At 49.8% G+C, this 27782-nt stretch overlaps 1 protein-coding gene across 2 annotated transcripts; it reads left to right on the plus strand.

Moving 5' to 3' along the window:
- Positions 1-4760: 4760 nt before the first annotated feature.
- SPATS2 (spermatogenesis associated serine rich 2) lies at positions 4761-27144 on the plus strand. Of its 2 annotated transcripts, none has more exons than XM_050914151.1 (12): positions 4761-5071; positions 12935-13014; positions 13296-13404; positions 14349-14398; positions 15551-15809; positions 16057-16269; positions 17434-17569; positions 23072-23130; positions 23825-23934; positions 25357-25459; positions 25913-26127; positions 26471-27144. In XM_050914151.1, exons 1-12 carry the CDS (start codon positions 5047-5049, stop codon positions 26756-26758), a joined length of 1647 nt encoding a protein of 548 aa, XP_050770108.1. In that variant the 5' UTR covers positions 4761-5046; the 3' UTR covers positions 26759-27144. The 2 variants fall into 2 exon arrangements, with proteins under 2 accessions (XP_050770108.1, XP_050770109.1); XM_050914152.1 differs by having other exon boundaries at positions 16060-16269.
- Positions 27145-27782: the final 638 nt, after the last annotated feature.

Raw genomic sequence — 27782 nt, forward strand, 5'->3', positions numbered from 1 at the left:
CCCTCCTGAAGAACACAAAACCCAGTGGTCTGCTCTTTTATCTTGTTTAAGTATTTGTAAACGCACGGGGTGGGATTTTGTAGCATCATCGGAATAGATGCGGCAATGTTTTGTCATCTGAAGTACGTAGTTTTACTTCTTTGTGCTGCAAACTGATACACAATTAGCTTCTAAGAGGTAGATGTTTGAGAATAGCTAATGCCCAGTCGTGCTCTGCATAATGCATTTGGTGAAAGAACAATAAATGTGTGGATTTAAACAGAATATAGACAGCTAATTATCTCTGAGGTTAAATGTTCAGTTCATTCCTGAGGAAATACTGAAAATAACAAAAAAAAACCCCAAACCCCAAGAGTGATATTAAGAAACTATTTTTTTTAAATCCTAAAATGGTTCTTTGTATCGTACAATTTTACGATCCTTCATCCAGTACCATGAAAGGACTTGTCCGGGATAGAGAAAGAAGCTGCTTTGTGCAGGCAGGGATTTGGCTGTGGGCGCTGGCGTTAGACTTTCCCGGACCTGTGCTCGGAGAGGCGAGGAGGCCGTGCTCCTCCTTCCCCGCGTGCTCTGACCGAGCCATTGTTCGGTGGAAGGAGCTTCTGAAAACAGATTGTCTCGATTTGAGGGGGGGGAAAGGGGAAAAAAAAAAAACAACCCAAAACCCAACCAAGTTAGTTGGGCTTGTGCTGTGCTCGCTGCTGAACGATGCGCTTCCTTCCTTTCAGATGCGGGGTAATAAAGCTGCCTGGCTTTGATTAAAACGTTGGCCTGACGTGTTTCGTGGTCTGTTTCAGGGCAAAAAACTTAGTTCTTCGAACAGAAACGACTGCGGCATCTGTTGAACATGAGAGATGAACAGGCTTATTTTTGGTCTGCTGTAACTTAACAGGTATTTGCCGAAAAACCTCCAAGTCTCAGGGTTTCAGCGCTGCGTAAATTCCCCAGGGATTCAGCAGAGGTCTGGGAAAAACCAGGCTGTGTTTGTGCCGTGAGTCAGGGCTGGCAGCACCCAGCAAAGGCAATAGAAATTTGGGGTGTCAGCGTGTTCCTGTGCACAGTGGGCAGATTAAACCTGCTCCTCCAGGTTGTGTTCCATGACAGGTCGAATAAGTTCCTGAATTTCTAGTGTGTTTGTCGCTTTTTTTTTTCCGGACACGCTGTTAAATTGAGTTAATTCCCTTCTTGCGTGAGTGTGTTACAGAGAGGGGGTCCAGTGCTGTAGGTAAACACCCGGGTCCTCTGAGGTGCTGGAGTCTTGGAAAATGGATTTTTATTTGAGAGTGATTATAAATTACAAACAGGACAATTTATTCTACTGAAATGCTGTTGTGTGTACTCACAGAGACGACTCTGACGTGCTCGATCAACAAGATTAAAATAGCTTGGTAAGGGACTACTTAACTCAAAAGCCAATTAGCCAGATGCTACTGTACAGTGTGAATTATGCTCCAGCCGGGCGCGAGGCGGAGGCTGGGGACAGCCCACCGTGCCGCCTGCCCGAGATCCCAAAACAACCGTGGTAAAAACCCTCCCAAGAAGCAGATTTATTTATTCTTCAGAACTCCGGATTTCTCAGCAAAAGCATCTTCCATAGACTAATAAAAAAATCCAGACAAATTTCTCACTGTTTATCTTCTTTTCCTTCAAATAGGGAGCTATCGAGTTCCGAAAGTTTACTGAAATAATCTGTCTAGACGGAGCAAGAATAGCACGGCAAGCTAATGCCATGGGTGGGGGATTTAGAAGTCGTTTCTTTTTTGACTTGCTGTCTGTAAAATTTCGAATGTGTTCCTTCTTTCTAAATTAGATGGAATATGCCGATATTTGTGCCTTTAACGATAATGTGCATTGCCAAGGTGATTTGGAAAAGTTTTATGTCGTCAGCTGAACGCTGGCGGCTCTGGGAGGAGTTTGGTTGCTCTGTCCGTAACGGGAGGGGGTTGGGTTTCTGCGGGTTATATTGCTCCCCCATCAATTCTGTTATAACTACAATATTTTGTTTTTAATCCTGCGGGTAGATTTCTTGATGTTTTTGTATTGATGCTTCACTGTTTCTGCAGACACGTACGGTGCCCTGTATATGCCTTATATTGCCCGTATCTGAAGGAGCTCGCCGCCTATAGCGAGTTTATTTGAACTTGCATTAACTTCTGCTATTTTACCGGTCTTGAAGTTTCCACTTGGGTTTTAAAAATGCTTGTGTGTTTTACAGCCTTCTTGCGCTGATCTGTTTAAGGTTCACAGCTAGTAGCTGTGTTGAAATTTCCAGCGGATCTGCCGTGAGAGACACGGAGTTAAAGGCAGGTCACGCAGCAGCCTGAACCCCGAGTCTGACATGAGCCGGAGCTGCTTTTGACTGTCTGGCTCTGGATTCTTACCACGGGGTATATCGGATGAAATATTAATTGCATCATCAAGGAGTAAAGATTTGCCATTTTGCACTCATCAGATATATCAGTGGGGTTTTGTTTCCAGTCCATTATTTTATTACTTTTGTGCTTAGAGTTTAGCTTGCCAAAGAGTAATTCAGAACCTGCTGTATGTTGTTTGTTTTCCCTCCAAGACTTAATTACTGTTTATTTTTCTCCTTTGAAGTGGGTAAATGTATATTTCTTGGGTGATAAGGTGTAGTGTGTTTCAGGCTTTTTCAGATTTCCTGATAACTTCTTTACTGGCAACTTTTGGTTTTTACAGCTTATTTCTCGACTTTGTCTGAATGAAGTGTTCTTGCAGTTATTTGCTTGTCGGGGATGTACGTGCAGAGGCAGTTTTTAAGTGTTCCGTTGTTTCTTGAATTAAGTTTGAGGCAACTTGAGGGAGTTCACGTAAAGTACTCTCAAGCGCGTGTTACAGGCTTTTGTCAGTACCTGTGTATTTCCACGCTCCCTCTGGATTAAAGCATGCTCGTCTTTATTTAAAAAATGAAATTATAAAGACTCTAAAGCACAGTTTTGGGGTTTGTTTTGTTTGTTTTTAAAGCTCTGAGCGATATATACCGAAGGCATTTAACTCTGGAATCATAGGTCAGTGCGTGAGCACTTTCCTTCTCGCAACCCGACGTTATCTTAAAATCACAGGAGGTGCCGGAGGTTGCCAGCAGCTGGATGGCTGCGCTGCCTGCAGAGTGTTTCCTGGTCGTGGACACAATGCAGTCAGGCTGGGAACTGAAACTTGGGTGTAATCATGCAAACCAAAGCACATCGGCCACGCTAGCACGGCTGGCAGAGCTCGACCTGCCGGCAGTCTCCAGGCGTCGAGCTCGGGGGCCGCTCGCATCCCGATACAGCAGCTTAATCCTTCACTAAATTCTCTGGCTTCTGTATTTTTGAGCAGAGTTTCAAATGCCACAATTTTTATGAGGTGGTATTTAGTGCCTCGAGGCATCAGAACGAATGAAGGCATTGAATTCGGAGAGCTGAAGGCGGGGAGGCAGGAGTTTGTCACCACCTCTCGTTTTGGGACTCTGTTTGCAGGTAAAAAATCTTTTGCGCAGTCTTTTTTGCGCAGACGGCGAGTGTTGGCTCTGTCTCAGATTTAGATTGCTAGGGTCGCTGGTTAGAAATAAGTTTTGAACTCCTGTGTAGCTAATAAAGGAAAATTCTAATGATAGGAAACGTCTATTTTTGAATCAAAATAGGCTCGTTAGGACCCTGTCGATGAACCCTGGGGCAGTGTCGCGGGTTCTTGTGTTGCAGGAGCGTTGCTGCATTCCTCAGAGTTGTGAACCATACGCCTAAAAATAATCCTGATCATCAGGGTGGACGGGAGTTGAACTTAATTAATTCTGGAGCAAATTAGATGCGTGTTTCTCAATGCTGTCATTTCATTTTCAAGAGCGTGTGGGTTTTGCTAAAATGTACAAGCTCTCCTGATGTTTACTAAAAAATTTTGCATTTTCAGGTACCTGCTTTTTACATATTGAAACGGCAATTTTTGTGTTCTTCCTGCTACATTGTGAATATGGCTGTGAGGTTTTGTCATGGGGGCCAGATTCTTTCTTGGGGTGAGGCGGGTTTGCTGTGGCAGAGAGGTCTCTATTGTTTCCTTACCTTGTGTATCCTGTTGTTCTTTGTTTAACCTGTCATCGTACTTGATGTGGTGCCTGCCGCCCCTGCTTTCGCTGCCTCCTTAAATCAGGAGCACCGGGAGCACGAGGAAAATACACGTATGTAATGCCACGCGGAGCTGCCCCTGCACCCCCTCGGTGGGGGAGGTTTGTGGTTCGTGCTCTGTTGAAATAAGCAGAGAAAGCGTTTAAAATTTGTGTGCTTTTGGGTGCTGGCAGCAAAGCGAATTGTGCCTTCCCCGCAATGCTGGTTGCATTAACGCACGAGAGAGCCAAGAGTTCGCGCTGTCACAAGTGTTGTCACCGAGTGCAGGAACCGCGCTCTTGGTCCACTTTGTCTGATGGCTCTTACGTCCGTAAATGCTGGCATTTGTGTAAATGGTTTTTTTATGATGGGTTCTAAACCTCCCTGGTTCTACTGCTTGCATGCTTAAGTGACAGTGTCTTACAGTAGCTTTGAATTAAGCCTGTTGAAACTGTACCAAGTCTGTAGGGATCTTGTTGCTTTATATTTAATGTTGCTTTTTTTCTGGCTAGCTGTTTCACCATGCCTTGAAACAAAATACAAATTTTGCTCTTAAAAAGCATGAGCAAGACGGCTCTGACAAGCTGGGAGGCTCGAGGTATGCCTTGGCTAGTACAGTAACAATTTTCTTATTTCCTTTTTTTTTTTCTTCTTTCTTTTTCAGAACCTGAAAAGACCGATACCAACTGCTGCAGTCAGGCTTCGTGACAAGAAGCTGCTTTTCAGAGGAAGGAGCTGTAGGGCTCTGCTGGCCTGTCAGCAGATTTCTGACAACTCCAGACCCCGTTTGCCCTCGCAGCTGGGATTTTGCCATCCCAAACCAGATATCTGCCGTTTCCCGCGTTGATACAAGGCGGTGTGTGAATTGCAACTGCCAGCTACGTTGCTCAAGGGCGAGGACTCTATTTTTTCCCCCTCCTGTGTAGCTGGACATTAGAGCAAACACTCTGAGATGTCTAAAAAGCAAAATACGAAAGGTAAGATGCATGTGAATGTGATATAATCAAATGCCAATAAACAGCACTATTGATTCCCAAGTTATCAATTAGGAAAGGGGTTAATTGCTTTTGCTATACTCCTTTCAATGCTGCTAGTGTCACTTGACAGCTTATTGTCACTATCTTAGTGACATCATATAACCTGTTGGGTTTTGTGACATTTTTAGTAGCATTTCAGTTGTCCAGCTGGACAGTTCTGATTTCACGAGTTCCTGTATAATGTTAATATTGCATCACTTTCACAGTCAGGCAACAGGAGAAAAAAAAATACTATTTAGTAGTTGAAGAGTTGCAGAGCCAAACTTTTTTATTTTACTGGGGTCCCCAGTTGGTGCACGACTTCCCCTCACTGGGTAGGGCCAGGACGAATTTGAGTGGTATCTGGCTCCCGCATGGGATTAACGCTCCCAAAACTCAGTCTTGTTCCCAGGCAGCCCTTGTCCACCCTCTCGGGGTGCCCCGTGGGGTTTTGGGGCAGGCTTCTGTCTTGGATTTGCTTGTCCTGTCTGTGGCAACTGCTTGCCAGGAATCCAGTTAAGAAACAAGCCATCGAATCGAGGTGGGATAGCTCAGCTCAGGTCCTCGCCTCTTGGGGATGCGATTCAAACTAGACCTATTTAAATCTTTTTGCTTTGAGATAGGCACAGAAGGGCAACGAGCAAGTTTGCGAGAAGCTTTTTCCCTTGCTTTTGTCTTCAGATACACAGGCTGGTTTTCCTTTTCCTGCCATCGCATGTTAAGTGGCAAAGCTGTTCTGGCGTCAAGCAGCTTATTTCAGGGAGAGATCTTATTTGTCGTGTGTGAAACATTAATTCCAAAGTGTGTGTGTGGTGGGGGAGAAGGGGGGTTGAGGGTTACGGTTCTCTTTTTATTTGAACTGACTACTAATTAATAATTTAAGGCGAATGGGTTTGACAATTCATGTCCTCTACCTCAAGAGAAGAGCTTTTGTTCTCTGTAGATTTTTTTTCTAGCAGCTTTGGCATAGAAACGGTGTCTACCTGAGGAGCCCAGCCGTCCTCTGACAGCTAGATCCATGCATGATTCAAAGCAATTAGTAACAGTTATGGAAATTATTGTATAGGATAATTTTTGAGTGATTTTTAAAACGCTGTATTTGTATCTGTGCTCTTGGAAGCCTCAGCACAAGTCATTAAGAAATCGACTTCCCTCTAATGCTGGAAACAGAGCCCAGCAATCGTTGTTGCTGAGTACATGTGGAGAGAAAAACACACCTTGAAACAGCAGAGGAGAATTAACGGGTCTAGGTGGGGGAACAGCAAGAGAAATCTGTAGGAGAGAACTGGGGGAAAACACGGGAAGCTGTTACTCTGTGGGAATTCAGGGGTTTGGCAAATCCCCAGCCGAACGAGAAAGCTGGCACAATTGCTGCTCTCGGTGTGTCAGAGAGGGAACCCGCTGGGAAGCGCTGGCATGTATTGGGTTCCTAAAGAAAAGTAAAGGGATCTTGGACATAAATATTTGACACCGAGCAGGAATGCAGAGTAGGCTTTAATTCACTCCGCCACCGGGGATATAAAATACGCCCTGCTTTGTTAAGAAGCTCATCTCCAGTCTGCCTTGCAGTGGCAGTGTGGACGTAAGGGAAGGTGAGAGTTAAAGCTGCAGACTCTTCTGGCTGTGCCCTGTCCTGTTTGGACTGTGATTGAATTTTCAATTACTGCTTTTCTGTTGCTCTAGAATGTTAATGTAGTGAACAAATATTTTCCAGTCCTCTGTAAAGGAGCGTACCTTGGCCAGGTAAGGGGTGTCTCTTCAGTTTCTCTTTCTTTCTGAAAGCAAAACAAAACCCCTTTGCAGTGTAACAAAGGGCCGGTGAGAAGCGTTGAGAGAGAGGGAATGAGACAGACCTATTTTTAATAATGCAGCAGTTTTGAAACCGAATCAGAAGCCCACCTGTTTCTTCTTCTAAGAAGTGCCACAGAACAGAGTGAACATCTGAGCTATTCAGAAGGGTATTTTTAAGTCTTGCGGAAATGTGTATGCAAAGTTTGGGCACAGAATCATGTTCTACTCCTGAATATTACTGGCTGTAAATAACCCTTTACTCAAAAGATCTATGCTGAGGAGAAAACAGTTCAGTCTGTAAACCAGTCATGTAATTATCCGCATTCAAAATCCAAATGCGCGCATCCACATGTAGGTCCGTGTCTGGGTTGTACTGGATGGCTCATTTCAGCTTTAGTATACTCTATAAGGGATAATTTAGAAATTCGAAGGAAAGGTGGTCTCAGTGATGCCAGATCTCTAAATAAATACTTCCCCAGAGTCTAGTAGGTTTGTTGGTTTGCTGCTGTCTGAAGTGATCTTGGATTCTTAGTGCTTCTGTTTTTCCCCCGACGCGAAGCATGTGCGCTCCCTCTCGTCCCCCCTTCTGACTCGATTAATTGATTTGAGTGAAAGCAGCCACCAGGCTCAGGAATGACTGGTGACCCCAGGATACAAAGCAATCACATAAATCTTGTTTCCATTGGACGTCAGCCACGGTTTTAGGCATGCCAGGTTCCTGAATAAAACAGCGCTCGGGTTCCTACTCATCGGGATACATCAAGGAGCCATTTCAATTGATGGAAAACTGCCCTATGTGGATTTGGTAAAGGCAAAAGGTTTTTGGTATCAGTCGCTGGGAAGGGAGGGTTTCAGCTGGAGCGGTGTTAAGCAGCAGGGAGCCTGCACACCAGAGCCTTTACAAAAAGCCCAAATGTGGCAGAAATTTCATTTTAAGCTCGTACTTTGTTTAACAACACACTAATCAAGCAGAAGATACTGCTCTGCAGAAACCAGGCTTTGCCTGTTGGGGTGGCTGCAAGCTATTTGCTCGGTCTGTGTCCGGATAACTTCTGGTAGAACCGGCAAACCGGGAGATTGCAGAGTTACTCTGCAAGGCAGCACTTGCTGTGAGTTATGTTGAAAATGCACAAAGGCGAATATTGAGCATGTGTTCTGTAACCTGATAAATTGGATCCTGGCTTGTGAGTGAGCTCGGGTGCAGTCCGAGGACGCAGGTGATGTCAGGAATTCATGGGAACTTCAGCTGCATCACTCTGCTGAGTGCGATGCTCTGGAAATGCGCAGGTTTAATTTAATTTTTCATTTTTTTATGTGTAGATGGAAATTAGATGGGAGGGGGAAGACAGTGTCCTGCAGTTTGAATTACCTTAATGGCTCTCTGTTTGGCTTCGCTGCCTTAGCTCCACTGAAAGCTGATTGCCTTGCTTCACTGCTTGTGTGTCCAAAGCAGAAGGAGGAGCGCAGGTTAAAACTGCAGCTGTGATGGTGCCCGGGAAATGGCAGCGTGCCTGCCTCGGCTAAACCAGGTCGGTGACACCACGGGGGCGATTAGACCTGTGCTCCAAGTGCTTGCCCGGCCCCTGGGAAGCAGGACGGGTGCTGAGGAGAGCTGTGTCTGCAGGGTCCCTGCCTTTGTGGCAAAAATACCCACTTTTTGTGTCGGGCAGAAATACCCGGTTTTAGCAGCATAACTTTGGGCATATTTTAGTTGCTTTGCAAGAAGTTAATTTTTATTCCATATTTAATTGCTTTTTTTCCCCACTCTTCCAAGCCCTTAAACGAATACGGCCTTACATTGGGAAGGTAGCCTGCATTAATACAAGGGCTAACTCTTCCGCTGCCATCCAGCAGCCATCCAGCTTCTGCTGGAGATCGGGTGTCTGGAAGGTTTAATTTGCTCACCTCAGAATGAACTCTTCAAATTGTGAGTCCATCTCTTGCCTGCGTAGCCTTATTCTGTCTGAAACACAGCAAGTTTTTTTGTAATTACACCCTGGTGAACCGATCGCTTTCCTATATCAAGTTGGGACTGAGAAGGCCATGTTGCATGCTTGGCCCCTTGAAATCTGTTTGAGAAAATAAGCAAGAAAGTGGCATTTCTTGTTGAGACAAGACTCTGAAGTGCAGCTGCCACCTCCGTGGGCTGGCTGGGCGCTGCAGGAATATCACAGGGCTGTCCTTGGGGCATTAAAATAGTTTCCGCAACAGCTGATTGAGGTACCAAGCCCCGACTTTGCACCCAGGCAGCAAGCAGGGACAGAAATTGAGCGATGACAGCTTAGTAACCCAACAGACCCGCTAAAATATCTTAATGTATTTTGGGGAAGGGAGGGCTTAGGGTGGTGTGTGATAGTGATGTTCTTCCCCTTGGATCATGGAGAAAGTTAGCGTTTCTATGTAGGTTTTTTTCTGATATCAATGAAGTGTTGTCTCGACAGCAGCAAACCCGGGGATATTGATTCTAACCCCAATTTAGTCCTTACTTCTAATTCGTGAGGAGAGAGCTTAGCGTTGGTACCCCTGTTGCCTGTTAGCAAGAACTGTTCTTACAAGACAAAAATAGCAGTATGTGTTGATGTAATTTGTAAGGAAAAGCACGACACGTGCGAGATGTGAAATGCAGCCTGGGGTGGTCCATTTGCTTCAAGTGCAATGCCTGGTGCCCTGGGAGCCGTGAAACCATGGAAGGCTCCCACGGATGTAATCTCTTATGTAGCACTTGTGTCGGAAATCCTGATTTCCAACCCCCCCCGATATTTGTGGGTACTGTGGTGTGACGGTATGACTGCAAGCACAGACTGATAGAATAATGATATTCTGGCTTCCTTATTCTGTCCTGGGAAGATGCATTAATTCCTGTCCAGTCACCTCTGCAGTCCTGGGCACAGACATCTCCTGATTCTCACAACGCAGGGACTGCTGAAGATGCTTGTAATTAGAGCAAATGGGAGATGCTCCGAGAGAGCTGCGAGGTGCCATTTCTTTAAGAGCTTTTTATTTCACATTAGCCAAGGTCTCCCGCGCTATCCCTGGGAGAGCCGGCGCGGTTACCGTTGACCTGAAAAGCCACAGAGTCTATAAATGTTTCACGGTTTAACTGAATCTTGATTGCGTAGCACTTTAAGTGTATATGCTGTCCAATTCCCCAAAGCCGTCTGCCTGCGAGTGTCCTGGCTGGGGCAGGAGGGTGAACCTGGCGTGCGGAGCGGGATTTTTTTTTAGTTTCGTACGCTATTTTACCGTGCGAACTTTCCATGAGCTGGCACATGGGTGCGGTGGGGATGAAGTGCTGGATGGGTTCAGAGGAGCTAAATGCATACATGTAATCTCGCTGTACGCTTTCATAAAGTGTCCTCTGTGACGCTGGTTGGGACAAAGTCTGCGTAGCTGTCAGGCTGGTGCTTTTATTTCTTTTCTGTGTCTCCTTATGAAATGACTGCCTGCTGGGGCTCAAAAGAGAGCCAGGGCTCGGCTTGGATTGGAGCTTGAGGGGGAAATAGCGGCCCCTGTTTCGACTTCCTCGAGGTGTCGGGTGTGAAGTTGTTTTATTTTGTGTGTCCCAGGGAGCAGAGCAGGCATTTGTTAGGTCTGTAGTTTTAATCGTTGCACGTGTTTCATACAGAAGGAACCAATGAGCGGGGTTACGGGAGGAGCAGACTGATATTTGGTAGGGTGGATTCTTCCTGGCATCGTTAGTGTTTCTATTTAAGAGATCCTGTGTTGATTAGTCCAATAAATAGCACTGAAACACAAAAGTAAATGATTTGGGATGAATGACTTCTTACCACCTCATTTTTCTGGAGGATGCAGTTATGAACAGAGAAGCAATTAAGGTCATTGGCGTCGTCTCTGGGGTTTATCACATCAAATCAACAGGGTAGCACTGCATGGTGTATGTTTTAATGCAACAGAGATCAGTCTGAGTGTCTGTCTGACTCGTCATGTCAGACATGACATGCATAGTCTGAGCCCTGGCTTTGGGAGGGAGTTTTCCTTTCCCACAAGGTTGTTAATTCAAAAATCTTGAAGTCGCTGGTGGCTGCCAGACTTCTGTCCACGCGGGCCTGAGCACTTTAAATTCTGTCCCTTCTTGCAAATACCCACTGCCACAAGAGACCTGAGTGCCCGCAGCCCTTTTAATGATGCTTGGGAGCGCTCAAGGGCAATATCAAATGTATACGGTGTAGTCTCTGTTGCATAATTTTTGCATGATAAACATTTTAACACCAGGAGGGCTTGGGCCGTAGCGAAGCGACTGGAAGCTGGAGAAGCGGCTCGGAGCGAGGTGCCGACAAGCTCAGTCCCCTGTAAGACCAAGCACAAATGGAGATGTGGGAAAGGGATGGGATTGAGTAGCTGAAAATGTGCTGCATGGGGGAGCTGAACTTCATCTTTCCTGGCACCTGGGTCCTTGGTGGCTGCTCTGCAATGAAGATTTTGAAAAAAGATTGCTAATTCGCACTCGGTGATGGGAGTCTGAAAGCCATTTACAAGATTAAGGACTAGAAAGTTGGTAACTCGAACTTCTCTGAGCTTGGGAAACTTGAGAAAATCTTGCTCATGGGGCTGAAACGGGTAAGGGTGGCGCGAGGAAGAATTTAACTGTTCATCTGTAGCCTTAATAAGAGGCTGACCTTTCCATCATGTTCACAATTCTGTCACTGTATTTGGAGGCATCTCAGTTTAAATGCTACATCAATGTCTGGGAACGGCGGAAGTCAATGGTGTGTCTCAAAATCCCGTACGAGTTATTTAGAGGAGGTGAGGGAAAGAACATGAATCAGCAGCTTGGAATATCAGCTGAGCTAAAGCAGAAAGGGCAGTGACCAAGCGAGCGTCCCCGCAGAGCACCCTGGCCTGCTGGAAGTGTCCCTTCCCCGCGGCGGTCCCCAAAGCCACCGGGCAGCGGCAGCTGTAGAAACCCACCTGAGAAGCTTTGCAGAAGAACCGGTGGTCTTGTGCTTCCCTGACTCCGTGCAGGGCTCGAGGCATCGAAGCACACGCAAGCAAACGCCCTCCTAGGAAATCTGCCTGTGGCTTTGTGCCTGCGTGTGAGCTCCCTGGAAAGGGGTTGGTGATGCACAACAGGAGTACTTAAAACCGCTGGGGTCCTGCCGTCGGCCCCTGCCTGGGGACACATGTTCTTCCCGAGACTAAATGTGGCTAAAATACTGGTTTGAAGTATGTTCTGTCATAATAAAACACATCTATGAACAGCTGTATTTCTTTTCTTTAGCAAACCTGAAATTTAGCCTGCTCAGACCTTTGTCAGGAAAATCGAGCGCAAATTTGTGATACCAGGCACTCGTAAGGGTCTCTCGGTGAAATGGTAGGGCCTGCGGATTTATGTGACCTTTGCTCGCTGGCAGGGAGCAAACCTGTTGCTGATGGCTGTCTCAATTATGGGTCTCTTTTGGAACATATAAGCATTACCTTGGAGATGATAGCTGGCAGGGAACACAAGCTGCTAGATCTTCAAACCCATTTATCAGTCTGCTTGCCATTTGTATCTCCAGGTGGAGGAAATTGTTAACCATGCTGCTCGAAGGCTCTTGTTAACTCTTTGTTGCTGGGCTCAGTAAAAGATTAATATGGAAACGGAGGAGTGGTACTGGTCTGGTCTGCTTCAGCGATCTTCTGTTTCGCACCAGCCCTGTTGGGGCTTGTGTTTTTTGGCTTGCGGTTTTGATCCATGGTTGGTTGGTTTAAACTGACTCAGAGCTGAGGAGTGAATCGGCTTCTTGAGTTCAGTGGGGGGCATTGGCAAACCAGATTCGACTGGGGTTACCTGGCTAAACAGAGTCTGGTCCTCAAACAAGGCTGGGATATCATCCGTTTTACTCTCAGCAGCTAATAGTCCTCTGCTAACCACATGCCAGAATTAGCCAGCGAACACCGTACGTTCGTAGGATTTCAATTTTCTCCTTGGCAAAGTAACAACTCGGAGCTGACCTCTTGCTTCATATCTTTCTAAATGTCTCTCGGTGCCTGTTGTTCAGAAGAGAGCTTCCCTCTCCTTTGTCTTCGCAGATCCATCTGGGTTTATTTTTGATGTGCAGTCCAATACTGTGATGGCCCAAGGAGGAACCTTTGAAAACATGAAGGAGAAGGTAAATGTGTCTTCTGAGACTTTAACTCACCACGTGCCGTGGAAGAGCTCATGAACGCTGTATCTTCATCTCCTCTCTGAGATGAAATATGTTTCTGTCTGGGAGCTAACTGCAGCTCTGTCAAAAGCAAAATTTTATTTGGGCTAAATCGTCCTGGCACATTAAAGTTTTGTAAGGAAGTCATCGGTTACGGGTTTTAGACTGCTTGCAGAAGGGTTGCTGTAGGCTCCGTGTGGGATAAAGCAAACGGTTTACATGTTACCCTGTTTTCTTCCCTCTAGATCAGCGCGGTGCGTGCAATAGTCCCCAACAGAAGCAACAATGAGATTGTCCTTGTGCTGCAGCATTTTGACAACTGTGTGGACAAAACAGTGCAAGCCTTCATGGAAGGTAACTGCGGCTGGTTTCTTGGCGGGGTTTGTGGCTTCCTAACTTGTACGTACCGTGTTTATGGACCTACTTCAGAAGCAGCAATAGTCTTTGTGCAGAAAGGGCTGTGTGCAGTAAGTACACCAGGGAGCAGAAGCTCATGTAGCTTCTCGGCACATCCAAGTACAGGCTCTGTCCACAAAGATAACTAACGGATGATTCTCTTCCCAAGTTTTAGTTGGTGTTTGTTCAACCAGGGGTCAAGGCAGAGATAAGCGTTTGATAGCTCTTTAGATAAAGGAGGTTTGCTACTCAGTTACAGAAACTCTTGTTCATGTGTACAAAATGGGAGTGTCTTCAGCTTCGATCGCTGCTGTTTGTACTTTGAAACCTGGCTCACAAATCTTCTCTTGGGTCTGGCTGGCATGCTGCATCAAGATGGATTTTCTGACCTTGGAAAAACAGGCTGTTGCTGGTGACAGTGCCTGTCGCTTTGCAGCTCTTATTTCCGTGCTGGCCATCCCTGACAACTGCGCTTCTGGCCTACAGAAGGTATGACAGCTATTCCTCAGACTGTGGGCATCCTGACACAGTCACTGTCTCCGGGGAGAGAAGGCCAGCAGATATCTGACCTGAACGCAACCTTTGGGTTCAGAACATGCTCCAGCAGGGTTCCAAGTACCTAAACCTTTAGTATGACAGAGCCAAAGAGAAGTTTGGGGTGGTTTTTTTTTCTTTTTTTTCCTGGAAAGAGCTGGCACTGTGTTGTAAGGGAGTAGTCCTGTTCAGCAGTGTGTTCCCAAAGCAAAAACGAAACTGATCCTTTTATTACGTCAACTAAGAGAATTAAAACTGAGCTGCAGAAAGTGTTACAGCTGGCTCCAGGTGTGGAGGCACTTCCACGTGACCGGGAAAGAACTGGAGTGGATGCCTCGTCCACTGCTCATCGCTGCATTTTGTTTCAGGCAATGCCAGTGAAGTACTGAAAGAATGGACTGTAACGGGCAAAAAAAAGGTAACGCTTTTTAAATATACTTTGCTAAGGCATTTATCTTCTTATTTTGAGGATTTAGACTACAGAGAACAGTAGGCATTCCTCGTGATTTAGGTGGGAAGAGAAACCAAAGAGCAAACGTGTATATTGATGTTAGCAGAACTGATGCATGGAGATGATCACTAGGTTATCAGGTGCCTCGCTGTTCAGGGCAATGATTTACACAGTGACTTCAGTGCAAGTTGTAAACATCATCTTCTCGCCACATTTGCATTTAATTGAGTTGTCAGACACATTGTGTCAGATGTGGCATCTGAAAAAAAGGTTCTAGACTTTCTGTCCTTGCAGTCGCTTCTATTCTGCTGACCCTTTACAGGACCCCTAATCCGCACGCACAGCCCCACACTGAAGTAAATCTCTATCAGGTCCATTTATTTCAACGGAGCTCTGTAATTCACTGTTCAGATAGTCATGCTGTTCCATTTTTCATTGGTAACCTTTGGAGCTGAACAGTTGCGTTTAATGCTGAGCTCTGTGGAAATATATTTCTTTGTCACATAAGCCTTCTCGAGTGTTTTCCCTAGTTCTTTGCTCAGACCTCTGTGAAAGGGTTAAATAAAGATTTGCAAAGTTTCAGTACTTGATATTATAATATCTAAATCCACCAGGACAAGAATAAAATCATAATTATTCAAAAGGACTCCTTTGAATACGTGAAAAGCACCAGCATGAAATGGAGAGGGAAAAAATGTGACTGAATAGCCCTGTGTTGGGAAATGAGGGAAGTTTTATCAGAGCAAGGTCTAGCAGAGCAGCCTGGAAGCTGCGCCTTGCCAGTGAGCACCCCCAGAAGCGACCCGGCTGGTGCTGTGGGTTACAGCCACAAACCTCTCCGCTGCTTCCCATCAGTTATGCAGCCTTCATCTGATAACCATTGCTCTTGTTGGCACACCATCGGAGAGGATAATGTATTCGCGCCTCATTAATGCCACTGTATCTGTCCTCATTGTTGAATAAATCCCTCCTACTGTTAATAGGATCAACAGCCAGGCTGGCTGAAAAAGCATTTAATTCAGCTACTTTCAGCCAGTAAGCATAAGCTTAATTTTCCCTTCAGGAATTAAGCTTAACATTTCCCCCCCTCCCTTTGTGGTGTGGATACCTAATCCTTAGAACAAGAAGAAGAAAACCAAACCGAAACCACAAGCTGAATCGAGCCCTGGCCTCCCAGACCCCGGTAAATTGGTGTCCACTGAAGAGGAGCAGTCAGCAAACTCGGAGAAGGGTGGAATTAACGGTTTCCATGTCAACGGCTGTGCCCACGACACGGAGTCTGTGGACTCGCTCAGCGAAGGTTTGGATGCACTTTCAATTGATGCCAGAGAGCTGGAGGATTGCGAGTCTGCTGCAGCAGACATGCCTGATAGAACAGGTTAGTCTCTATAAAGTAGCGCAGGAGACGGGCACCGAGTGTTTAAAAAGCAGAGGAGCTGCCTCCTGCTTTTTCGTGTTCCTTCTTTGTTCTGGGTCAGCTTTGAATACTGATTTGTTTGGCTGGCTCTTCAGGAAGGAGCAGCTCACCTTGATTTCTAATTTTTTTTGCTTGTTGTGGTAAAGAGGCGGTCAGTGTTCTGCTGTCCTCTTCGCGTTCCCCTTTAAACGAGTGTGCTTTTCTACAGCAGTGCCTGAACTAGAGAATGGAATAGCAGGCTTTGACACAAAATCGCTCATCATGCATCCTTCCCAGAGCCCTTCATCTCTTAGACAGCGGCCTGAGCAGAGGAGCGCTAGCAGGTCTCTGTCCAGATCCACAGCAAGCAATTCGACTCCTGCGTCCCTGTCTGTAACGCGGCTGGAAGATGTTCCAGTTTCACCTGCAAACAAGAAGCTAGGTAAGGCCCTGAGGGTCTGCGCGCTCTCCGATGTCAGAGCAGGTTGCTGCTGGCCAAGTTCTCACCGCCTCTTCTGCAATGTCACTGACAGACACCGTGCTGAGGCATACCGGACTTTGATTTTAATGCAAGCTAACATGCTGCTTATTATCTGGCCAGTAACTTGCACTCTACTCCTCCTCTTCCCTACGCACAGCAGGAATCTTGACAGCAGTTTAGATGTAGTGCCTGGAGCAGCAAACCCATATGTGTGAGAGGAGCAGGGGAGGAAGCAGCCAGTCTCCCTGCATACATTTAGCCCATTCTTCTGTGTGCGCCATCACAGAGCCTTTAGGTTGTTTCTCATCTTTTGTGAGAATTTGTCGAAAGGCCAGGAGTTCGGACCAGTCCTGTTACAAGAAGTGACAGCCTCTTTCTACTGGGTTGTTTTTTTCCTCTTCTGTGTGCTTTCTCCACAGCTGAGTTCTTACGATAACAAGTGGGGACAGGAGGGACCTCAGAGACCCCGATTGTGACCGCAGTTGTTATACTTAGCTTAGGGAGATGAGGTGGTGGTAGTTCACCTCCTTGCTGCACGGGAAAGCTGCAACGAGGAGTTGTTAATGTCGCTTGGCAGGGGCAACTGCGCTCCAGCAAGCTCCAGAGAGCGTGGGCAAGGTGATGTACCCTGCTGGCAAGCTGAGACACGGGGACTAACCTTGGCAGCGATAACCAATCCTTTCATCTCCTGATTTGAGGGAATAGCCTTAATTTTAGTTTCCAAGATAATTCCCTTCCCCAGGCAAACAGTCATTTCATATCATTTAGTGATATGGTGTATTGGTCTTCGGAGTAGTCTGCATTTCGCTTGTCTCCCGTCCCTAGCACAAAAGCGACTCGGAGATGCATTTGATTTCTCTCATGTATTTGAAAATGTGGAGGGACATCCCTGCCCATAGAAGGTAATTCTACAAGCCTTGGGAAAACTTTCCCCGATAAGGAAATCTCTCAAACTGTCCCTGCTGGACCTGGTGCCTTTGTAATAGGGACAGGAAGGAAAAATTTAAAACCAAGCAGTGTATAGTTTAAATATAAGAGGGAAAGCCATCTTTAGATTTATCCCTGCTGGGAGGATTTAGCAATGTGATTGACATGACTGTTTGAGTTCACTCTGTCTCTTGGTAGGTTCTAATATTGAAAAATCAGTGAAGGATCTCCAGCGCTGCACCGTTTCACTGGCTCGGTACCGGGTTGTGGTGAAGGAGGAAATGGATGCTTCCATTAAGAAGATGAAGCAGGTCTTTGCTGAACTGCAGAGTAGGTAAGTTAAATGTAGGGACAGATCCAGGCGTTAAGGCTTAAGACCAATGCCTTTGGAATAAGACTTCAGCTTTCCAGTCAGGTTAATGACTTGCTTGTGTTTGCCCTACCGCCCAAGCACTGTTCTTCAGCGTCTGGGAGGTCAGCATGTCATAAAGAATAAACTGGAGTCTAAAGTCCCGTCCTCTGCCGTTTTTAGAAGCTGCCTTTGTGGGCAGCTTTGCAAGGCCAGCGTTCGAGCTGTCGTCCCGCACGTGCGGTGGGACGTCAATGGACTGTTCAAGGCTTTGGTGTGTCCGTCAGGGTCTTTGATGAACTGTGGCTCCATGTCTGTGCAAGACAGTTGTCCTGACCGTCATAAAGTCATTTTAGACGCAGATAATAGAGGAACTCGCCAGATAACATACTGTCAGTTAGGTACTAATATTAGCTGTGCTGGAAGGAGAACTGTGGGGAGCTCAGGGTGCCGTAGTATGTGTCTTTTAGAAACAAACATTCATATTGAAATTATGGTTGAATATAACAGGGAAGAGAGGGATCCTTTTGAAGGTATAAGCACCCATGAAAGATCATCCTGCGCAGCGTCGCTTCCCCCATTTTAAGCCAAGCTTTTAATACTGTGCATGATGTTCCCTACACGTGTCATCAGGTCTTTTTTTAACAAACACCTTTATTGGTTTGGATAAGTGCTTTAAGATGATATTCCAAAAGGCCTAACATCCGATACACTCGCTGTCTTGGCTGATTGAATCTATTACTGAGAAATTGTTCTTCTTGGTTATACAAATATGATTGCTTTTGGTAAAGAGATATTCAAAAGAAACTGCACAGAGAGTTCTCCTTGCCTGAAGTGAGTAACATTTGACAAGTAACTAAAATGCTGCTCTCGCACTGAACGATTAAAGTAGATATTTGGCAGACTTGCAAATCTGTGTCAAAAGCTGTCTATGTCTGAAAACTGTATGTGGCCTCGAAGGCAAGAGTGTTTAGTGGTAGTGACGTGGAGAGCTGTGTTCCGAAGCCTTTTAGCAAATTCAGTTGTTCAGTGTGGACTTTTTCTTGTGCTCGTACTTGCGTTGAACTTTGCGACCAGGAAGTGCTCTCCTGAAGTAAGGGGAATGCTGTCCTGTACTTACATTTGGCGTGTGCTAAAAATACTGACAAAAATGTTTATAGATGACTCTTAAACTTACCTGAGGGGACTAGACCAAACTGGAGGGGTAGGGTTAAAGGTGTCCGTGTGCCCTGACCTGCGTTTTCATGCTAAGAGTTGTGGTCTCCAAGCCGAAGCTGGACGTGGAGCTCCCAGCACCTCCCATCTTTTGGAAAAGCTGCAATGTAAGGGAATTTTAACCTGTCAATAGCTGAGGGATTTGTAGCCCAAACTCAAGTTTGGTTTTATGAATATTATTTCTTACTTTGTTAGTGGCTTTGTCTACTGAGTCAATACTGATTCAATGTTATCGCTGAATACAGTGGGGTTTTGTTGTTAAGGTTTTTTTTGTCTGCCTCTCTGTACAGTTACAACATCTGTAAAAACCTCTCCCTGGTATGGAAAATGTCATTCTTTTGGCTAACGTGTCTGGTTCCGTATAAGTAATTCCTCGCCCTTTGACTTATGTTATCATCTATAAAACACTTGCGTCATGTTCGGAAAGGTTAAAGACTCAAGTCCAGTCCCGCAGCGTTGCTCCGATAAGCCGAGCCGGCAGCTGGTGAAGCAGGACGCGCGGTTCCGTGAGCGGGGAGGCGAGTGCCTGCCTGGAAGGGGGCCACCGGGAACCTCCTTCGACAAATGCCAAGGGAAGGAGCTGCCCAGCAGGATGCCAGCTCGGTGCAGGTGATAAGCGGTGACTCTGCAGCCCGGCAGAAAAGAGATTCACTTTCCTTTTCCCCAAAGTGATGCAGTTGCCGGTGAGCTGAGGTGTAAATTGTACCTTCACCTTTTTTTTTGATGTTTTTTTTGTTTGTTTGTTTTTCCAACTCCCTTCATGACCCAGAGAATAATTAGCGTATTTTTAAATCCTGCGGCACAAGGCAGGATCCGATAGTTAAATCTTCTTGCTGAATTGCCTCTCCAGCTGGCTTTCTACCAAAGGAAAACCTGGTTTAAAAGCAGGTTTGTCCAACTGAAACAGGATATTTAAGTAGCGAAGCTTGGACTGGTTTAACTTCTGCCTGTCAGGGCTGCCCTTCGGATGTCCGTGTAACCAGTGAGGCTTCCTAGAGTTCTTGACCTTCATCTTCTCTCGCTAGACAGCGTGCTTACATTAGACCTGTGGTCTGTAGGTAGGTGAGGGTGAAGGAGACTCTAATGCTGGGGTCGTGCCTATCTCAATCTCTGAAATCCATCCTGTTTGAGTGGCAGATGCAGCAGTAGCTGCTTTGGCTTCCTATTTTGAGAGGATTTGCTCCTCTGGGCTGGAGATGATCAGGTAACCTGAACTAGGGAATCCTGATAGTCCTTAATTTCCTGAATATTTTGCTATCTGCTGACAGGGAAAGTAGCACATCAGGGGGGAAAAAAAACTAACCAAACCCTGAGCCTTTGTGAGCGGTGCGGGTAAGTTCAGCTTCGGCGCCACGTGCCGAGGTGGCTGTGGGGCAGGGTTTGAGGTTTCTCACTGCCGAGATCGCCGCTGCGTGCCTCGTGCTGCGGATCGCCCTCGCTTCCTCCTGGCAGAGCTGCCAGGCGTGCTTCCAGCCACCTTCGATTGCGGTCAATCTTTGCGATCGTTGTGTTTCAGCCCCAGGGAAAACTGACCCCAAAACCCTTAGCGTGCTTGTGTAAACGGCTGTTGTCTTTCACGAACAGACATCTTGCAGGCACTGCTCGACCGAGCTGGCTTGCAGCTGAGAGCATCTCTTCTAATGGTCAGGTCACAACCGAGTATTCGGCATGATTTCATCTTCAGCAGTTATCGGTTTATCTGCTTCCCCTTTTTCTTCCTTGTGCGCTACTTAAATGTCCTTTCTTAAAGCCCAGCCCTTCTGGCGGGGGCAGATGCGCTCTCCGTCCTGCATGGGGTCTCGTCCCAGGACAGAGCAGTCGAGAAAGGCAGGCGTGTTTCCGAACGGATCCGGCAGAAGGAAGTGAGTTTGTTTGACGAGAAGCCGTGCAGGATGGAGGAGCAGTGGGGTCTGATGCAAGTCACTCATCACGCGAACCTCAGGCGAAGCCACTTGACCTCTGTTCCTCAGCCAGCCCAACTGTAAAATTGGGTAAAGGACTCCAGCTGAGCTCTGCTGAGTAAATTAAATTACAAAGAGACGCAAGCTATGATCTGTGCCAAGGTGCGTGCGTGTGTGCCTGCCTGCAGCCTGGCGGAAAAAGCCCCCAAAAGCCCCTATAAAGTGGGTGTTGGCTCTGCGGGAGCTGGGTGTGTGCCTGTGTGTTCAGGGAGGAGGCGTCGGGGCAAGGTGCAGCACAACCGAGTTCTGCAGCGCGAGCGCCGCGAGGCTGTTCCTGCACTTTTAATTAATCATTAAGGCCGCATTCACACCCGTATCTCTCCGAGCTCCGGGGGATTCCTGCTGCTGACGTGGCTCTGGGCAGAAGGCAGCTGGGGTATCTCCCTTTACCCTGCCCGTCGGTGTTGCGGAGCCAGGTTGAACCGCTCTGGGGATGGCTGGAAACAAGGTGAAGTCTTATTAGCGTAGCTTTTGACACGCGCTGTTGTATTTGTGCAGTTCGGCTGAGAGTGCCTGACCTGGATCAGGCCCCTGCTGTGCTACGAGCAGAAACAATTCCTGCCCTGAAAAGGCAGATGGACAGAGCGATAAATCAACAGAAGAAGCCAAATGTCAAAGCTGCTGTTCAGAGGGAATTGTTTAAATTGATCTTGCCTCAGCCCTCTCTGACATGCAGAGGAGCGGGAGCGGTGGTTGGAGTTTGCATTTCAGATGCTCTGTGGTTTCCCTTTCAGATGGTCGCTAAAATAAATATTCTTCCCGTTTTCAAGCAAACCTTTCTCACTAAAAAAGCGTGTGGTCGGTGTCGAAGGGCTGACCCTGCGCACTGCCGATCGCTCTCTGAGTACCATTTAGTGGCTGCAAGTATCGTAGAGCTAACACGTGAGAGGAAGACTCTGCTTTTATATTTAGAAAGCAGAAACTGAAATGAACCCTATTAATAGGCTGGATGTCGAACGCATTCGAGCCACTGGCAGCAGCTGAGCGAAGGTGAGCTGCAGCGGTGCAGGGCTGAGGACGCTGGAGGCGTAGCTTAGAGGGAAGCCCAAAAGAAGCGTTTGCAGGGAGGGTGTCTGCGAGGGTCTGGATTCCTCATGGCGAAGAACAGCTGCGACCAGTACCTGTCCCCGTCCAGGATGGGAGGACTGGTATTTCCTCTCCTGCTTCCATTGTAACCTGAGTTACTCGGTGCGCGCATCTCCAGGGGCAAGAGCCCTCTTTGCGTGGCCAGTGAGCAGCAGTCATGGGGAGCTCCCTGGGTGCTCTGCCTTACCGGAGGGTGCTCGATAGCCTGAATTGGCTAGATTTGGCCAGCCGGTAGCTGTGCGGTTCTGCTTGCGTAAAGGCTGCTGCCGTGGTGCCCGGGGGGAATTGTGGTCTCATGGCAACAGACATACGTGAGGCAAGCTGGAGCCTCCTGGCGAGCGGAGGTGCTTCGCTGTGACCCACTCAGGTGTTCCCTCCGTGGCCAAAAAATCCTCAGACCGTAAGAGACTCCCGAATCGTGGAGCTGTGTGGCTGCGGGTGACCTGCCGGCTGCGGGGCGGCGACTGGCAGGAGGTCGTGCCCTTGTACCTGCCGCACCGTGCGGAAGGGTGTGCACGCTCTCCTGTGGGTCCTGCAGCCCTGTGGGGATCAGCAGGGTGCATGCCTCCCGAGAAGCGGCACAGAGCACCAGGATTCAGGTTTCTGAATTAGTGGGCCAGTTTGGTTGGCTGAAATAAGCTAATGAGGGCGTGAGAGCAGAGCATTGCAGTCGGATGCCTTCACAACGTGGCACCTGAGAGGCTGCCTTGGAGGGGACGGGTGCCTGGATGCCCGGCATCCTGCTCCTGCTATCGTGGATCCTCATCCTGCCCCGCTGCTCATTAGTTCTGTATTTTGAGTGACTCTCTAAAACATCGTGCCCTAGTTTTCTTCGGCACTAAAGTCCAGCGGAGTGCAGGTTCCCCCAACACCACAGCTGCCGCTCCCTCTCCCCTTGCCAAAGCGGCTCCGACTTTATCAGAGCAAGGTGACCCACGTACCCAGCGGGAACGCCGCACCGTGCTCCGCGCTGACCCAAAGCCTGAGCAAGTTGAACGCCGGCGAAGCCTGCACGCAACTCCTCAGCTTCCAGAACAAAAGCCGGGGCTCGGTGCGCGGCGCGGCGGGCTCCTGCCGCCATCTGCCGGTCTCTCCCCGCTGGCCGGCGTGCCTGGAAACCCTCCCACCGCTGTTCTTGCTTGTCCTCTTTGTTTAATACTAAATCTCTTCCCTTTTTCTGTATATATATATATTTTTTTTTTTTTTTTTTCTTTCTTTCCCCCAGCCTTATGGATCGCGAGGTGGCGTTGCTGGCTGAAATGGACAAAGTGAAAGCAGAAGCAAGTAAGACTCTGTCTTTCTACCAACAAGTGCCCGCCTGCAGAGCTGTAGGTGTTGCTGCACTCTGAAGAGACAGCCCCCCAGCAGCAGATTTCTGTCACTTCCCTCCCGTTCACCTTGCTCCGAAACATGCGGCTCCGTACCCAGCCGACACTTGCCCTGTGGCTTGAGTTAGCCATATACACCGTGACTCGGTTACGTTTGCTGCCCGACACGGTTGACACAAACCGCCCGCTTTGAGGCCGCTGCTCTGTGCCCTCATGAGAGGGTGGGACGTAAACTGCAGTCTTCCGTGGGAGGCCGTTCCGGAAAATCTCAGCATTCCTGGGGAGCTGGAAAGGGCTTTCTCGGCTCGCCTGGTGCGGGTGGGACGTGATCCACGGGGTCACCCACACCAGCAGCACTGAACCCCGCCGTTTAGGGGGTGGCAGTTAGCCTGGGGAGAGCGGCAAAGCTTCTACCGAAGCGGCGTGTCGTGCCCCTCGTCGAGTCGGCTTACAGCTCGGGTTCGGTCTGTGTCCGGAGGTGTAAGCGGGCGCAGGAGGGAACGGCCGGGGCTGCTGCGCCGCTGGCCGGGGGCACTCGGGGGAACCTGTTGTTTCCCAGTAAGGCACTGTGTGCCGGGACTGGGGTGGTTTAACTCTGGGTAGGCTGGTTCGGTGCCGACGCTGCCTAAGCTGTGGTCTGTTTTTTTCAGTGGAAATTCTGGTCAGCCGCCAGAAGAAGGCAGAAGCCCTCAAGAAGATGACTGACGTGGCAGTGCGAATGTCGGAGGAGCAGCTGGTCGAGCTCAGAGCCGACATAAAGGTGAGCTTTTCACTCCGCTTCTGTCTAATCCAACCTGGTCCGAATCCCACCCAAACGTGGTGTCGCAGGAATTGCGCAGCCGCCACCTAATCCATGGTAGGAATTGTGCGGGTGCCGCCTCACCAGGGCCAGGCCCTTGGTTCCTGCTCGAAGAAGACGAGTCGCCGATCCGCTGGGTAAATAAGCGGTTTGTTTATCCGACGTGCAGAGCAGCTCGAGCTGGGTGCCTCCGAGGAGGGACCCCTACCCCAGATCGCGCACCCCAATTATACCTGTACCACCCAGCACCCGATCCCCAAGTCCAGTCCCTTAATTCTGGTCGGTGGTCTCTGGATTTCTTACTGGTTTTCTTGGTCGCTGGGCTGGCCGCCTTCTGAAGTTACCTCATTCTCTTGGAATTGTTTCCTTGCTCCTTATCCTCTTCATTCCGCTCGTATCCGCTGGCTTCAGCGAGTTCTGTGTTTGCAGCGTTAGTTTTATCAGAAAGTTTACTCTCGGACAGCTCTTGCGGCCTCAGGCTTCAGCTCCTTTAGCTTCTAGCGCTAAGCGAGGCTATTAATCCTAACAGTTCTCAACAGCAGCACGCTTTTTTGTAACCTTCTGGGTTTCCAACGCTTCTGAATGCGATTTTGTTGTGTGCAAGTCTTTCCTTGCATCCATAGTTCTGAAGTTCCCTGCCAGTGCTCTGCACACTGCTGTCTGCACACCTTAATTTAAAATACTTGGTTTGTAAAATACTGACTTCAGCCAACAACCGATCATCCAGACGTTAACCCCGGTGTGTGCAGCCCAACTTTCAGCCGTTGTGAGCTGGCAGAGAGCAGGGAACGCGGCAAGGCCGCGGCTTTGTGCTCAGAGCAGTTGTGAAAACCTCCCGCCGGCGCAGGCTGACCTCTGCCTTTCCCCCTAAATCGGGAGAGCCTGCCTGCTGCGCCTGGGTGACTTTTATATTCCGGAAAACACTTCTGCTCTCCAGCGCGCCGGCTCCTGCCGCAAGAGGTCAGCGTGAAGTTGCATCAATTAAACTCCAGTTTGAAAACTGAAACTGCTCGCCCCCGTAGCGGGATTAGTGCAGCTCAGAAACCTGCTGCCCCTGCGGGCGTCCGGAGACCCGGGCTGCGCTGAGTCCACAGACCGGAGACGGGCAGAGCGGAGCCACTGTTGGGCTGCGTTACCCTGCGGCTTGGCTGCTGGAGCCTGGGGAAGGCTGTTTGTGCATGGGCTGAAAAAATCTGGTTTGCTGTTTCCATAAGTCGTCGTAGCCGTCTGCCTTCTCACCACGACTTCCCCCCCCACCCCACCCCGCCCAAGCGGCACCCAGCTCGGATACCTGTTCCCGGCCAAAATGGGAGGCTTTCACCTCCGTTTTCTGTCCCTGGGCACAGACTGAATTAACGTGCGCGTTTTGCCTTTTCTGTGAAGCACTTTGTGAGCGAGCGGAAGTACGACGAGGACCTGGGCAGGGTGGCGCGCTTCACCTGCGACCTCGACGCGCTGAAGAAGAGCATCGCCTCGTTCGGCCAAGGTGAGCTGGATGGGAAGCGGGGAGGAGCTGAGGTGTCCCTCACCCCTTTGCTAGCCCTGCCGTCACCAAAACCCTTCACGTGCGCCCCCAAAACTCGATAGCGGCGGGACTGGGAGCGTTCTGCTTTGGGCATTTCGCTTCCTCTGGGCAGGGGAGAGAGGAGCCAGCCCTCCCCTTGCCGCTGCGGCGGACGCTCCTCCCTGGGCAGGAGGGGTCTGTGCCCGTTCCCTTCGCTGTCGAGCGCTGGTCCCAGTTAGCCGAGCCCTTGTACCGTTCACACGACCGAAGCTTCGTCTTGCCAGAGAAAGCTCTGCTGTCCCTTCGAGCCTTTGGCTCCAGCCCTGAGCCGCCTCCGCCCCAGCAGCGCTGTAGCTGGCAGGCTCCAGAGGCCGGAGGGTTGAACGGTCTGGGTCCCGTCTGCAGAACGCACGTTTTGGGGTATTTCTCTTCCAGTTTCCCATCCAAAGAACAGCTACTCCACCCGATTGCGGCGCAGCTCCGTCACAGCCGCGGCCCCGAGCGGTCCCAGCGAGACCTCTGCTCCCTCCACCCCCGCGTGTGCCTCTGCCTCCGCCGCAAGCCTTACCACGGCCAGCAAGAAGCCCTCGTCCTCGGCGGAGGCGGCCGTGGGGAATGCCGGCGGCCGCCCTCCCCAGCCTTCACGAGAGGTAACCGCACCCCGGCGCGGCACCGGCACGGCGCTGCGGGAAGCTGGCTCCACGTTTTGTGGCTCCTCTCCCGGTTCCCGGGCCGGGTCCCTCCCCGCCGGGTGCCCTTCGGCTGTCGGGACTGGCGCAGGGCTTGGGCAGTGGCGGCGGCAGGGTCAGGGGCACCTGAAAGCCGCCGAGCGCAGCCTTGCCTTGGTGGTTCTGCTTCAGAGCAGGCTTTGGGGGCTTTGCTTTGCCGCTTCCCCCCCCAGGAAGGGGAGGTGGGGGCGCGTAGGGATGGCGGCGGCAGGAGGGAGCTGCCTCCGCCGGCCCGCGCTCACTCGCCCACCCTCTTCCGTTTCAGGCTTTCCAGGGGAACAGGAGAGCAGGAGCGGGGCCCAGGTCCCAGGGCCAGCGCCACATCGGCCCCCCCGGGCGCTCCAACAACGGCAACCGACACAGGACCGGGCCGGGCCAGGCCCACGGCAGGCGGCAAACCTCGCCCATGGCAGCCTCCGCCGGCAGCCCCAGCCAGACTCAGCCCACGGGCACCAGCGGCGGCGCGGCGCAGCCCGGCCGGCCCGGCGCAGAGACCAAGGGGCTCCCGCAGCGTAAGCCCCGAGCCAGTCGGCAGGAGGGAGCGAACTCCTGAGAGCCCCGGGCTTCTCCTGTCCTGCCCCGAGCCCGGCGGGAGGACCAGACTGTAGGAAGCTCCTAGCTATAGGATACTAACGAAGGAAAGTTTACACTTCGCGGTTTTTGTGCCATTTTTTTTTTTTCCCCCCTTTCTTCCCTCCCTTCCTTCCTTCCCCCCTCGTCTGCTTTGTGTTCTTCTCCCGCCTGCGCTGCCCCGGCCAAGCGGGTTCTCCCCCGACACTCCATCCCTCTCGCCCTTCTCCTTTCCCCCTCCAGAAATCACCTTTGGCCGCAGAATCCCTGGCAGCGCTGGCCAAAACCCAGCCCCGACGCCTCTTTTTCTCCTGGGCCTCGCCTGGGGGGCACGGCCGGCCGCAGCCCCTCCCTCGTGCTGGCAGCGAGGATGGGTGCTGGGCCGCGGGGCCTGGGGAGAGCCGGGGGGGGGGGGGGGCTGCGGGGGTCCCCTCCCCTGGGGACAGGCCGGAATCCCGTCCCCTCCTCGCCGGGCCGTGCTGCGGGGCAGGGGACCGCACGCTTCGTCCGCACACTTCGCTGTTCTCTGGTTTTTACGTGGGCGATCTCTATTTCATTCACTTCCCCTTCTTGCCCCCCGCCCCCCCGGCCCTTCGTCCTCCCTAAATTAAATTGATAGCAATACCGATTAGCAGAGCTCAGCCGTAGGCCGTGCCGGTTGGAGACCGCGACCGTCGTTCTTTATAGCTGTACCAATAAAGACGATGTTCATGGTGAATGGCGCTGTCCGTGCCTTGCTGCCACCAGTAAGCCCCAGCTCCGACGCTGGGAGAGGCTGGGGCTTCCCGGGGGCTCCCCGGCGCTGCTGCCCCCCCTCTCCAGCCGGGGCTCTTTCCTTCCCGCTCCTTACGGAAGCCGCTCCGGCCTTGGTTGAGCAAATGAAATAAATGAAACCCCGACTCCGAGCTTTGCCCGTTCCCCTCTTTTCTGCTTAATTCGGCTCTGTGGCGCCGGGCACCCGCGCTGCCCCCCCTGCTGCCACCCGTGACCCCCGTGGGCTCGGTCCC

This window comes from Gymnogyps californianus, unplaced genomic scaffold (genome assembly GCF_018139145.2).
Source record: "Gymnogyps californianus isolate 813 unplaced genomic scaffold, ASM1813914v2 HiC_scaffold_32, whole genome shotgun sequence".
NCBI lineage: Eukaryota > Metazoa > Chordata > Aves > Accipitriformes > Cathartidae > Gymnogyps > Gymnogyps californianus.